The sequence below is a fragment of the Chanodichthys erythropterus genome, chromosome 8 (assembly GCF_024489055.1).
Source record: "Chanodichthys erythropterus isolate Z2021 chromosome 8, ASM2448905v1, whole genome shotgun sequence".
In the NCBI taxonomy this organism is placed as follows: Eukaryota; Metazoa; Chordata; class Actinopteri; order Cypriniformes; family Xenocyprididae; genus Chanodichthys; species Chanodichthys erythropterus.
The window spans coordinates 7139009-7153593 of record NC_090228.1 but is presented as its reverse complement, the minus strand read 5'-3'; the positions used below and the strand labels follow the sequence as shown (position 1 = coordinate 7153593).

Below are 14585 nucleotides of genomic sequence, written 5' to 3'. Positions count from 1 at the left end.
AATGGCACCAATCACTCCCATAATAAAGCTTGGAAGAGCCAGGATATTTTTTTAATATAACTCTGATTGTGTTTGACTGAAAGAAGAAAGACATATATACCTAGGATGGCTTGAGGGTGACTAAATAATACTTGAGGGTGACTAGATAATTTTCGTTTTGTGTGAACTATCCCTTTAAACTCAATATGATGGTACTGAGCACCCAGTTTTCACAATCCATTCAAGTCCTGATGACAAAATTAAGTTGCTTTAAAAATTTCCTGCATTTAATACATAGCAAATTCAAATTTAAGCTTCCCGAACACTCCCACTATCTGTCATTGGTCAGATAAACAGATAGTCCCAGGCTTAATTGGTTGTGCCAATGTTTATAGATGTTGTTATCCAAATGATAAACATCACATGCGATTTATATTGTTATAAGAGCTCATAATATTTGCAGTACACAATGCTAAGTTTCAAGTATCAGCTAATATGCAAACTAGGTAATCATCTTTGGTCAAATGTTTTGAGGTCAATATCTGTGAAGAAATTAGCCTACAAATCACACATGAATTCTGAATTCCATGTAAGTTCATGTCTTTAAAGTGAAAGTTAACCCAAAAAATGTCAATTCTGGCATTTACTCACCTTCATGTCTTTCCAAACCTGTACATCTTACTTTCTTCTGCTGAGAAACAATGAAAGTCAATGGGGTCCAAACCAACACTGCACCAAACTGACTTTTATTGTATGGATACACAAACACTTTTTCTTTTGTGTTTCACAGAAGAAAGAAAGTCATAGAGGTTTGAATGACATAAGGGTGAGTAAAGAATGTCAAAACTGTAATCATACCACAGCGTGTATGTGTTTATATTCATGAGTCTACCGTACCTGAATCTCTAGCTGTTGTACCACCTGCATCTGTACTCGGCACTGGGCGGTACTCCTGTCGTCCAAAGCGTGCTCACTGTTAAGGTGCCTGTAGGCAAACAGGAGAAACTGATGAAAAACCAACCCCACGTACACACACGGGTTCAACTAATAATAAGCAGTTGCTGTTGATCAACTACCGCCGTTGTTGATGAATATGATTTCTGGATTACAGGACGTCCAGCCCATTAGCTTTTAACAAGCCGCCGCCGTCTAACAAGTGTGTCCCGCACTCGTTGAAAGCCGGTGTTTAACATCACAATAGAGCGACTGTCATGTGAATGAGAGGCAGCGCTCAGAACACAACGGCTTATGAGGGATGTTGGAGTACAAAAGGCCTCGCGCAGAGGTTTTGTCTTCTACATTTATCAAGAAATAAATATAATAAATGCAATTTAACTCGGGTAACGTTTAAAAAGCACCTCCTATGAAGAGTGCATTATTCCGTCGACATATTAAATGTATCTACTCATCCTTTCATTAGAATATTACGCTGGGAAAAAAACCCACTTCAGACTGCAGGAGCAGTCAATGGCGGTTTTCCTTGATTGGATTTTGTCTGCAGGACACAAAAGAAGCCCACCATTAAAATAGACCTTTATTCCCGGCAAACGCACGGAGGCGAAAAGGTTTTTAAAAGTGTTGTGATGTTCGGTAATGAGCCTCTATCTAAATTATCATTGGTGACAAACCCACAAAGCGCTCTTTTAGAAGACATGCTTGTGAAATGCCAATGCTGCCACTCTCTTTCCTGTAATTATAGGTTAGCTTGCAGACCCTTCAATGATCATTTACAGTACAACCTCCAGTGCATTAGTGTGAGCTTAAATTGCGCACACACACGCTCACGCAAACACACACCCACCCACACCAAGCTAGTTTTAACACTACTAAGCATTTTCTCTATTCATTCTCTATTCATAGTGCGAGCTATTGTTTATGTGCAAAACGCAAAATAACAACGTATTCATAATCCTCCTCAAACACGCCAATCAAAGCAGAGGACATTTGAGAACACAATGGCCGCCGCTACCTTTCAATTATGCCTGTGCCCATTTCAAATTATTTCATTCCATCACGCCCGCTTTTGCTATTGTAACCGTTTCAGGTCTAATGCTCAGATATTCTCCATTATAAATCAAGAGTGAGATAGCATTGAAAAAAAACGGTGAGGATGACTGGAGAGCTGGTGCCTTTCTCCGGCCCCGTGCCTAATTGCTGTTTCAGAATGCGCATGCAAAGGGGCATTTCATTAATCATGTAATCAGGTCCCTCGCAGGGAACTAATGCTGCAAATACCCTTTTCATTTCAATGCTCATAATGCTATCTTACGCACTTGATGTATGGTGGATGTCATAAATTACAGCTGCTTCAAAAGCCACGACTGGCTAGTTCCGCTGTCCCGACAGGTAACTTGCTAAATAACGCATCTTATCTTGCACGCCCTGTTTCTCATTAGCAACCATCTAGATCTTAATCTCGTTTCCTTGTTTCTTTCAGAAACGTGAGGTCTTCTTTTCTAATGGAAGTCCATTTCCGCCTACATGAGTAAATAAAAAATTTAAAAAAGTGATTGTTGGAGAGCTTAGAATATTAGGTTCTTTATGGATTTTTTTTAAAGATGGAGTATGGCAACGGATCTTTTAACCCTGAAAGATGGAGTGTGTAGTTTTTCATTTCTTAAACAACCATGTAGGAAGACGTATCATGGCCATATTCCAGGATGACAAAGCCAAGATTCACCAGGCTCAAATTTTGAAAGAATGGTTGAAGAGAAGAATCATTTTCACCTGACCTTAATTTCACTGAAAATATTTAGGATGTGCTAGAGGAGACTTTACAGAGTGCTCACCTCTTGCATTGTCAATACGAGATCTTTGATCCAAAAATTGATGCACCTCTTAATGGAAATATATGTTGTGATGTTATTTCCATCAAGATGTTCCTAAACTAACTAAATAAATAGGAAAATACAGTCACAGTTGTAAGATATGGTCACAATTAATAGAATAAAATGTGATATAGTGACAACTGAGACATAAATTACCAATTGTGAGATAGAAAGTTACAATTACAAGAAAACAAATTTGCAACATATAGTCACAAATGTGAGCGATAAAGTTGCAATTGTGAGATACTGTTAAGTCACAACTACCATTTTTAGTAGCCAGCAGCATAAGAGTCTTTTGCGAGTGCTAACGTTAGCAAGAGCCAGTTAACGTTGGTGATTACATCCAGATTACTGCATGGCTATGAAATATTCAGGCAGTAGGTGTTTGACTATGCATTGATAAAAGCAGGGGGCTGGAGGGGGTTAGATGCAGTCACCAATATCTCTTAATGAGCCTGTGGTGCTGGGTTTAGTTCAAACAGAGAGGTGAGAGGAGAATGAGACGGGGCCGCCTGCTCGCTCTGAGCAAACATCTCTGGAGCTGCCTGTAATTTATGGGTCACTTTATAGGCATATTGATTTTTGTTTTGAGATGGGGAATGAGGGCTCTGATGGTCTAAGAAACAGATGGACAGGTATGCACGGACTGAGAATTGCATTCGAAAACCACAGATTGAATGAAATCAGTTGAGTTAAAACTAGCTGCAAAAGATGTTTTTATCTCACTTTCGCCCTTTCTAGTCAACACGGACCAATCAAATCATTTTGATAATTCTCAAACGACACTTGCAATTTCAAAGGACTCATCATGCTCAACCAGACATGGGCTTGATTAATCTGACCAGCAACTTGCTGTTGGCTTTCATCAGCGCCTAGTTTAGACACTGCAGTTTAAGAGGTGGAAGCTTGACAGGTTGCTTCACCAGTGTTAAATGTTAGGTAGGTGAAAAAGGAAGCTTCATTTCCTTGCTAAAGCCCCATTAAGACGAGCAAGGATTTGTTTACTGAGATACACAAACCCTTATTGCGTCCACATGGGAAAGATGCTACTGCAAATGCAAGCATGTGATGACAGCATGTCAATCTTTATTACAGGCCAGCGGGTATGTCTGTATTTTTCTCGTCCTTACTCTTCTCAAACATGTGAGAGGAAATCAATAAGGGAACTAGGGCAGCAATCTGGAGCTTAAACAATAACAAAATTGCTTGTGTGGCAGAACAACATTAGAATGCTATGAATTCATTAGCCCCCTCGTTTAGCTGCACATAAGCCCCAAATAAGTTGCCCCGAATCAGTCCCGCAAGATGCGTGCTTTGTTGCTCACGTCCGTCTATTTGAACTTCAGAGCTAATATAACATGCCAGGCACCTCTTGGCTACCCCTCTCCAGGTGCGCGGCGCATGAAAGAAGCAGAGCTGCGCTTAAATGCTGATCTTGACAACTTTCTCAGCAACACAACAAAGATTACAAAACCGTGGCTGGTTTCTTCTCCGCAAGCTACAAGCCCGCGCAGGCTGGGTGAATCCCTCCGCCCCCTGCTTCCCCATCAAAGGTGCCATTTGAATCTGACACCTATTTTATGTAAACCATTTTAAGCGTGTGTACCTGGATGATACACAGCAGTGACTGGCATCTCCGAACGACATTAAAAGCTTCTTTTTGACACCGACAATCGCTCCTCCAAGGCACTGCGCCACCCGGCATCTCGCCGGCTCAGATCACGCTGTCTTTTGTGGGAGTGTTTTCATGTACGAGTTACAGTACGGGCGTCTCCGGCTCCGGGAGCGAACGAGGGTGTCGCGCCCCCATTTCGACAAAGATTTGGAGGCTGATTGCTGTAACAGTGTCCTACCGCACAGGCTGTCAGACACAGAGCAGTTTTATTATTTAGTTCTCTTCAACCATTGATTTGCACACAGCGCTGAGCTGAATTTGGCGGGAAATGATCACATGATCTCTGATGTATGCTATGCTGCAATGAACGTAATAAATGAATATCAATGGGGTAGACTGGGAAATTTAACCCTGTTCTTAGAGGTACATATGGTCTTTGAGTTGACAGTCATAACTAACTAGTTAAATGGTTAATTTTAAAAAGCACTCAAAGGCGTTACATTTTTGACTTGTTTAAAGTGGAGTCTTTAGATTGCATCTGGAGCGTTTGTAAGAGAAGAGAACTACGTCGTCACTCTCAAAAGCCGTTTACATGAATTGACGTGGACATTTACACCCACCAAACGCACCAGATTATTATTTCACAGTTAATTACGAATCTAATTAGAATATTCAAATGAACCCTTTTCTCCATTCTTTGATGGCGAGGCTCTTTCCTCGGAGTGGCAACGTGATAACCTGCAATCTCCAGCACCGCAAACACCTTCTCCATTGATGTCCCCCCACTCACGTCCCAGCAACAAAGCCGACCAATTACAAATGAGCTAATTAACTAAATTGTTGATGGAGCATGAAGAGTTCATTTCACTCCGTTAGCCACGCCATGACAACACTGCGCGGCTACGCGGGTTGCCATTAGCTTCTGCCATTCGCCTCCAACCCATCATCCTCTCACAAAGCCATGGAGACACACGGTCATTCTGTGCAACACCTCTGAGCAGCTGACAGGTGTATTGAAGAAAACTGTTGGGAGATTCGCCATCCATTTTGTGGATTTACAGCAGTGTGTGTGAGAGCTGGATTCTGAAAACTTTTGCGATTGAATAATTTGTTGATTTTGTCAATGGAGGGAAAAGAAATAACTAAGATCAAATAAGCATCAAAATGTTTCTATATAGAGACATACAGAGCAGACAAATGACTGCTTTAGTCCAAATAAAACTTTCGAAGTGCAAATAATTTAATTTATTCTCCCTTGATGGTCACTTACTTCAAAAACTGTCCAAAGTCATCACAAATACTTTCACATCCTGGCCACTTGCACACTCCATGACCATAGAGGGAGTGCGACGCTCCAGTCTCTTCATGCAGTGAACTGAAAGAGAAATAATGAGCATTAAAACATGGTGGCTGCCACTTTCCACCTGTTTGGACAATATGACCTAAAGTGGGGTTAGAACAGCTCAATTTAGTGCACTTCTCTGGCATAAAAGCTTATGAAGAAAAAGTGAATGCGGACTTGATGCTCAGAAAAGTTGGAAAAACACATGCTCTCCCTCAACATCAGGCCACCTTGTGATTATTGATCTAGAGTATTACTGAGGAGACACGGGTGTGTTAAAAAAAACATGGCCTGGCCAAGTAAAATTGCCCATCAACATATTTTCCACAGACTTTCACCTTGTAAAGCCATTACGGACAACTTGTGAAAATAGCGAAAAACCGGCCCCTGTACTTTAATTTTCACCAAGAGATTCATTTGCGGTAGAACTGGCGTTTTTAAGGACACAACCTGTTGTGAAAAGACATTGCGGTAAGTTACGACCACTGGTTCTAATGGTGCTGAGGGGCTAATGTGCGAAAGTGAGGCTAAGCAGACCAGTACGCCGCATGTTTGTGTGCGGCACACGCTCACACACACAAACCTCACCGGCTGTTTTACCTTGCCGTTATCGATCCAGCACATCTTAGAAAGCAGCTGGCTCTGACAACAAAACACACTCTGTGATTACGAACGACCGTACACCCGAGAGACTCCGCCAACACACGAGAAAAGAGTGTAACCTATTTCTTAAATTATTTGCCTGTCTCTCTCTTGCTCTGTTTTTTCCTTTTTCTTCTCTGCCTCTAAAGATATCTCTCTCAAGAATGGGCTTTCTGTGAAGATGCTACATACTTGAAACCAATTACACAACACATCCACCCCCAGTGAAGTCAACGGCTGTTGCTATGTACTAACATATGGCCGCTACAGACTGAATTATACATTGAGAAATATGCGAATCTATGTTTTACAGCAGACACAGAGCATATAAAAGGGTCACCGCGCATATAAACGCTCAGGAAATGCCACACCGGCATAGTGTATTCTATTTACATGACAAGCCGCGCCGGCAAGCAATTTCAAAAGAAAAGCGAGGTATTAAATACTTAATGTACAGTGAGGTGAGCTGTGTGTTGCTGCCACTGAAAGTTGCACCTCCATGCGTTTGAAATACTGGAAGGCACTGCGTTCACTAACGTGCTGTCTCAAGGGAGGTTTCGTCTCATTTCAACTGTTATCCAGACATTATTAAACTATTGATGAGCAAACAAACAAAAACACACAGCCCTCTCCCAGCAGGAATGAGCATTTTCCTTTTGCAAATGGTGACAAACACATCAACTGTTCTTTCATTTTTTTGTGTCGCACATGAAAAGTAGATTAAATGGCTGTTTGGTTTGTGTTTGTTAATGCGCCTTTGCGTTCATGTGTACACAAGACCCTTTATCAGGGGGTTTGTGATCACATATGTATGAAAAGGGATTTAGAGTTTGTATCAAGTGAAACAGAGAAGATGCTTTTATCCAAAGTGACTTTACATGGCCAATCCAGCTGGATCCCAAGGGCCCGATGGTGATCAGGTAAGTGGAAGAATAAACCAGCGTCTTTCTAATTCTTTAGCATGCATGTGTGCATGTTAGGGTACCTCTCTCTCCGGTTGTTGAGGGCTGGGGACTGGCCGTTGGAGATGCTGTGATGGGTGATGGGCGGAGATGCTTTGGGGTTGCTGGTGGAGTTAGTGGACGAGTTGTTGGTGGTGCTCAGGTCCAAGCCGCTGTGTTTTAGCCCATTGTCCTCCATGGCGTGGCTAGTGGTGACGTCTTTCCAAAGTTGCTGGAGTTCGGCGGGGCTCAGACCAGCTGCAAAAGAATCACAAACACCTTTAGAGAAAGAATAATTCACAAAACTCTCATTATGAGCTCCCGTCTGCCCTTTTCTAACAAGGTAGGTAAACCTGTTCTGCTCTGCTGCGAAACCTGAGCATCACACTTAAGCATCTGGAGGTAAACCGGCGCAAGATCGACCTGGACGCTCATCCCTCGCTTTGTTTCCGTGGTATCCAAAAGTACAAAGCAACCAGGAACTCATCTGCACATGATTATGCATTCATAAACGAGCCTCTGTGTGCAGAATCAAATCATCATATAATCCCTCGGATGATAAAATGACTATTCCGCTCTGTGTCACCCCGACTATACTCCAATTAAGAGCCATTTTCAAACTATTGTCATCCAGCGCCATTTCGATAAACACAGTATAGCACCAGGTGTTTGTTCCAGGAAAAAAGCAAATGGCAACAGCTCGTCTTCCTCACAGCTCTGAGCTCGCACTGCGAGTCCGTAAACAACAACAACAGGCAAGGAGGGGAGGGTGAGAGAGAGTGAGAGAGAGAAAGAGAGAGAGTGAGGGGGAGAGAGGAAAACAACAAGAACACAGACACAGGCAAGAGAGAAAGAGAACTAGAAAAAAACTGAAATGGCAGGGAAAATGCAGCAGAAAAAAAGGGGAGTTTAAAAGAGAACGCAGCCAAACACGCAAACTCTCAGATGGTCACGTGAGGACATTACCTGGCGGCAGAGTCTGTCCGGGGAGGGTGGGCTGTCCTGGGCCAGGGGGCAGAGAGAGGAGGCCCTGCCTCTGCATGTTGAGCAGATGCTGCTGCTGCTGCAGTTGCTGCATTTGCAAGAGCTGCTGCTGAAAGACCAGCTGCTGTGCCGCCAACTGCTGCTGCTGCTGTTGTTGCTATAGTGAGAGAAAGAGAGAAAGAAGAGCGAGTGAGCATACACATGCAAAATACTATCCACACACATGGATAAGAATGTGCGTTCGGTTATACATGTGGCCCAAGTGAAACCTTGCTGTCTCGCTCTCTTCGCTTAGCCCGCTTGCGTGTGTTAAGAATTGTGCGTGAGATGTAGGTGGGTGGGGTGGGGGTAGATCCCCCTCCTTCCGCCATTGATAGTTAATTGTCTTGCATTTCTAATGGTCCATTACAGCTTATGGGGCCACAGGGAGGGGGTGACGGAGGGAGGGAAGCTGAGAGAGATTTACAGCACCCCCACCCCATCCACTCCAAGCCTTGTTTACCGCCAGTCGAGCCTCTTGCATAAGCTGGCAAAGACAACAACAAAAACAACAACAACAGCAGCAGCAGCAGTGGATGCAAACCACAGAAAAACAATGCAGCTCTTCAGTGATCAAAGCACAGCAACTACGCTTGAAATCTTTCCATGGACAAAAATAAACCTTTAAAATTACATAAACAGGATTAGCAAAACTAAAATCACATCATTCACAGTGAACAAAATATCTATGTAAAATTCATGAAACATCTTTTTTTGCGTAAAATGTCCATGAAGACATAAATTGTCCCAACTTGATAATCACATGACACGTTAAGTTAAAATGAAATTAAAGGTGACGTAGAACGTGTTTTCAAAAAGATGTAATATAAGTCTAAGGTGTGCCCTGAATGTGTCTGTGAAGTTTCAGCTCAAAATACCCCATAGATGTTTTTTTATTCATTTTTATTCATTTATTCATATCCTATTTTGGGGCATCATTAAATATGCGCCGATTTAGGCTGCGGCCCCTTTAAATTCTCATGCTTCCCACCCCCGGAGCTCACGCTTGCCTTAAACAGCTTAAACAAAGTTCACACAGCTAATATAACCCTCAAAATGGATCTTTACAAAGTGTTCGTCATGCAGCATGTCTAATCGCGCAAGTATAGTATTTATTTGGATGTTTACATTTGATTCTGAATGAGTTTGATAGTGCTCCGTGGCTAACGGCTAATGCTACACTGTTGGAGAGATTTATAAAGAATGAAGTTGTGTTTATGAATTATACAGACTGCACAACAGACTGAAGTGTTTAAAAAATGAAAATAACGACAGTCTTGTCTCCGTGAATACAGTAAGAAACAATGGTAACTTTAACCACATTTAACAGTACATTAGCAACATTCTAACGAAACATTTAGAAAGACAATTTACAAATATCACTAAAAATATCATGATATCATGGATCATGTCAGTTATTATTGCTCCATCTGCCATTTTTCGCTATTGTCCTTGCTTGCTTACCTAGTCTGATGATTCAGGTGTGCACATCCAGACATCCTGCCCTTGTGTAATGCCTTGAACATGAGCTGGCATATGCAAATATTGGGGGCGTACATATTAATGATCCCGACTGTTACGTAACAGTCGGTGTTATGTTGAGATTCGCCTGTTTTTCGGAGGTCTTTTAAACAAATGAGATTTATATAAGAAGGAGGAAACAATGGAGTTTGAGACTCACTGTATGTCATTTCCATGTACTGAACTCTTGTTATTTAACTATGCCAAGGTAAATTCAGTTTTTAATTCTAGGGCACCTTTAAACCAAAAATCACTGTATTTACAGGAAACAACATTTGTGTACATTGGATCTCATTCAGGAAACACCAACCAATTTCCATGTATATGGTTCGTAAAACTACTTTCCACATAAATTGTCACATAATATGGACAAAAATAAACTCCATTATAAAAAGGATTTATAATATTGCTATATGTATTAAACAGTGAAATTATATAAAATATTCACAAACCCAATCACTAATAGCAAACACCATTTTGGCCTAATTCATTATACAACAGCAGAACAAATGTGTGTGTTAAATTGTTCGTAAAATCATTCTAACATAAATTGTTGCAAATAGGTTTGGTAATATAGTTCGTAATACCATTTTTATGTAAATTGTCATATATGCAAATTCATTCATGTATGAGGCTCAATGTTGGTGTAATTTTGTATGTGATGGAACAACAACACACAGTTCTTTAGTCTTGGCTGTTCGCAAATGTAAAGTGGTGTAGTAGTTGCATTTCCATGTCGTACAGACTCAATTTATTAGCTGTTTTTTTAGGAGGTCTGGCTTAAAAATGACTGAAGTTTGCTTCTGTGGACAAAGTCTCCAGAGGTCCATTAGCAAACTGAGAGCTAGTTTCTGCTGAGACCCTGTTAGCTTGAGCTCTCTCTCTCTCCTATCCCCTTTCCCTTTCCTCTTCTCCTGTCAGAATACATTACAACCTACTCAGTGACAAGAAAGCAAAGACCCCCATTACAGGAGGAAAGTTAAACTTCCAATTTTTGCTTGGAATTACACTAACGGTAGGACTGAGCAGACTCCAGAGGAAGACCTTCAGTCAAGAACGGTGAGGAAGACCTCACTCTCTTAGTTTAGGGATGAGAGAGTGAGAGAAAGAGAGGCAAAACTTGTGATGCGCTCACTGGAAAACAGACTGCATAATGGAGTGAGCCGTGCGGATTGGCCCCGCCGTCTCGTGAGAAATAAGGGAGCAATTTCTATTCCATATTTGATGGCTGGGGCCTGAAAAAAAATCTATTCGCAAATCCAAACAGAAACAAAGCCTCCGGGAGGTCAGTCCTGCTTTCTGAAGGCCCTGCATAATGGCTTGCTTGAAGAGAGACAATGGTAGAAGGTGTTAGTTGAAGAGACTGGTGGGGGCGGGGGATGTTTCCCATCCACGATACCTAGCTGATCAATTTAACTGCTTCCACACGTTTTGTTTGGTTTGCCCCCCCCCCCCCCCCCTCTCCAACGCGCCTCGCTTTTTGATGCGTGCATGTCAGCAACCTTCTCTCTCAGTCTCCTTCTGTCTGTCTGTCAGACGGATCTGGAGTCTGACTGTCAGTTTGATTTATGAGCTCGCTGCGGTCGAACTTTTCTGCTCGTTGGCCCAAACCCGCCGCGGTGGTTCATTAAGGAACAGACCCTGTGCGGTACGCTAAAACGGGCATTTTAGCGTCAGCGCAACTCTGAATTGCCGTCAAGGACAGAGTTGAGACACCTGACAACGTTGTCTGCCTAATTTTAGTGCTTCATTCGGTAGCATTCAGAAGAAGTTTCCTCTGTGGTAAAAGAGCGTTCCCTCTTGTAATGACAGCACAGACTGATTTACAAGTCACTCGTGGTTGGCGAATGTGGTGGAAACCTTTACTTTGCATCATGCATGTGTGTATTGGTGTATGATTTGTACCTCTTTTGCTTGTTTTCCTGGGTGCTGTTGCTGCAAAAGCTGTAGATGGAGTTGTTCCTGTTGTTTCTTATAAAACTCCTGCAGGTGTTGCTGTGGAAAGACATACTGTGGACCATTACAATGTGTGGAAAGAAACAAACCGTACAAAAGTACATATGCTTATAGCAAATGCGTTAACCACTAGGCTACAGTTATGACAAAAAACAGTTGCAGTATATGGGTTAAAAATATTTATGCTTATTTCCTTTTCCTCAAGAAGGTCTTCATGAGAATGCTTCTGCTAACTGCTTGGAACAAATGCGGTTCATGTAAATGCTTATATAGCGAATGCACCAAACCCTAGGCTAAAGTTATGACAGAAGAAAAAGTTGTTGTATATGGCTATCTATCTATCAATTTATGTCTCTTTTTCTGTAAAGTTTGTCATAAGAGTGCTTACACTAACCACTATACAGTTCGTGTAAACGCTCCTAGAGAAAATGCGCTAACCGCAAGGCTACATCTGTGACAAAACAAAGCAGCTGTTGTATATGGCTTGAAAATGTATCTATTACTTATTTCCCTTTTCCCACAAAAGTGTGGCCATACCTCAAAGCAGAGCTACAACAGAACAAACAGATTTGTAGCCAACTCCAGGCTCCTGAGGCTGCACAACATGCCTGGATGTGCTTCTGCATGTCACATCATAAATAATGTCTCTCTCTGGTCGAGACAAAGAGACCAGCACTTTCCCTCATCATGCGTCTCCATATGGACTTTTATGCGGCTGCACATTACCGCTAGAGGAACAATTAATCTTATTGCCTATATATTTTTTTCCTCTCTGATGCCTTGACAGGCAGTGAAATTCTAAATGAATGTGAAGCACTCAAAGGAGAGGATTCATCATTGTGAATTAATGCATTTAGCACACTTCTCCTCTTATTCTCAGAGCGCTGTCTTCAGGAGCTCATCGTCAGAACACAGGAGTCGAGCTCTCCCATCTTGTTCAGTGGGAGACGTCTTCAGTACACTTGTCACCGTTTATACAGACCTAATTATAATCAAGGCTAACTGAGTTAATGGAGATGTTTTTAATGAAGAGCGCTCTCTGAGAGATTTTAAAATCACTTCTGAAGATATAATCTACTCTTGTCAGAGACGTGGTTTAGTTGTTAGCTCACATGCTACGACACAACGTGGTGCTCATGCAGACAATCCAATTTTGAGTCGGTTTTTGTTCCATCCTCCCCTTTTTCCTCATTATTTCATGTTCTCACTGTACTTCCCCTGCTTAACTGAAACTGGTTTGCTGGTCTTAGCTGATTAAAGATGGCCTCCTAACCTGGCCAAGCTGGTTTTAGCTCGTCTATAAGCTAACTCTATTCGGCTAGCTTGTTTCTGTGCTCCATTTGTCACCAAAAGACGTCCCCACTGAAAACAACTAATTACACGCCTGTCCATATTTGTTTCTCTGATCTAACTATGTCAAGGACAGATGAGAGCAAGAGAGGATCTGTATGCTTCCATTTCAAAACACGAGTGTGTATGGGACAGTGAGTGAGAGGGTGTTTATGTGTGTTTACCTGCTGAAGCATGACTGCCTGTTGTTGTTGTAGGAGGGCTTGGAGCTGTTGGGGGGACAGGACCTGCTGTTGAAGGATCTGCTGCATCTGTTGGGGTGTGATCACCTGTGGACTCATCATTGCCACAGACACTGGCACCTGAGAGAGAGCGAGTGAAAGAGACATAGAGAATGTCACATTAACCATGTCACATAAAAACTCTTCAACTGTAAAGTCAAGAGCTTCTTCTCGAACTCTCTGGAAATGGTGCGAGTGCAGTATATGTAATCATTTGGCAGTGCATGTGTACTTTCTTACTCTATATATTTTCTGTCAGCTACTCCCAATGGGAAAAGCACTGCGCTTTAAATAGAGGAGGACCTTAATTAGCTGAACCCTTCAACTCCCTCAGGCAATTTCTAGTGCTACAACACACAAGGCAAGCAGAGAGACGCACATCTCCAGAGCCGACAGTGGGTCGTAAGCGGACACATGGCCTGTTGAGGAGCAACTAGGCTAAGTAGCATGGATTCAGGCTGCCGTAGGTTTGAAGCTTTGAAAAGTCTGCAAGAAACTCCTGATTGAAGCTGAGCCACTGTGAAGTATTCTGTTTTACAGAGGTGAGGGGAATTACCAGTTGCCTCTCGCTGCGCATTGAAGTTTCCAAGTTGCGCGCTTGGAAGAAAGCAGCCAGAGGCACAAGTCTTCCACGAGATGTCATTTTTAAAAATTCATGTCATTTTTTAAATGATAAGAATCATTAAAATACCAGCTGTCAAACTGTGCGAGAGAACTTTTTGGGCTAAAAAACAAAACAAAGAAAATATTTTCGCAGCCCAGCATTGAAATAATACGAGCAGGTTTTCTGGAAGCACGCAACATTTACATTAATTTGACTCAATTCTTCGCTCGTGTCTAAAACTGAACAATGAACAGAATAAAAATAAATGCTTTCTGAGAACAATTTTTCACTCCTTTTTTTTCCCCATGGACGCTGCACCTGTCTACAACTGACTCTACAGGGCATTCTTTGTACTTTATGAAGCATGCTGCGTGTTGCATCGTCCAACAGAGCAGCTTCGACAGATGCTGTCTATCATCAAGACAGCCGAGCCTTCGGCGTCATGACAGGTAAACATCTCTATTGTTGTGATTTTTGAGCTTGAGAAAAAGACGTGAGGCTCCATTAGAGGTTGTGAGGAGTCCGAGCTGCTCCTCTCACCGGCTAATCAAGACCGCTTGATT

At 42.2% G+C, this 14585-nt stretch overlaps 1 protein-coding gene across 10 annotated transcripts in view; it reads right to left on the bottom strand.

Annotated features, from left to right (window-relative positions):
• Positions 1 to 14585, bottom strand: part of foxp2 (forkhead box P2) — a 113384-nt gene that overhangs the window by 19338 nt on the left and 79461 nt on the right. For 7 of the 10 annotated variants that reach the window (XM_067391646.1, XM_067391645.1, XM_067391644.1 and 4 more), the window contains 6 exons: positions 13362 to 13499; positions 11797 to 11901; positions 8314 to 8488; positions 7392 to 7605; positions 5693 to 5797; positions 877 to 964 (listed from right to left, as the gene is read on the bottom strand). In XM_067391646.1, coding sequence (XP_067247747.1) covers positions 877 to 964; positions 5693 to 5797; positions 7392 to 7605; positions 8314 to 8488; positions 11797 to 11901; positions 13362 to 13499 — 825 coding nt within the window. Of the gene's footprint in view, positions 1 to 876; positions 965 to 5692; positions 5798 to 7391; positions 7606 to 8313; positions 8489 to 8600; positions 8968 to 11796; positions 11902 to 13361; positions 13500 to 14585 lie in introns of those variants that run through there. The other 3 variants (XM_067391648.1, XM_067391650.1, XM_067391654.1) reach the window with 2 other exon arrangements.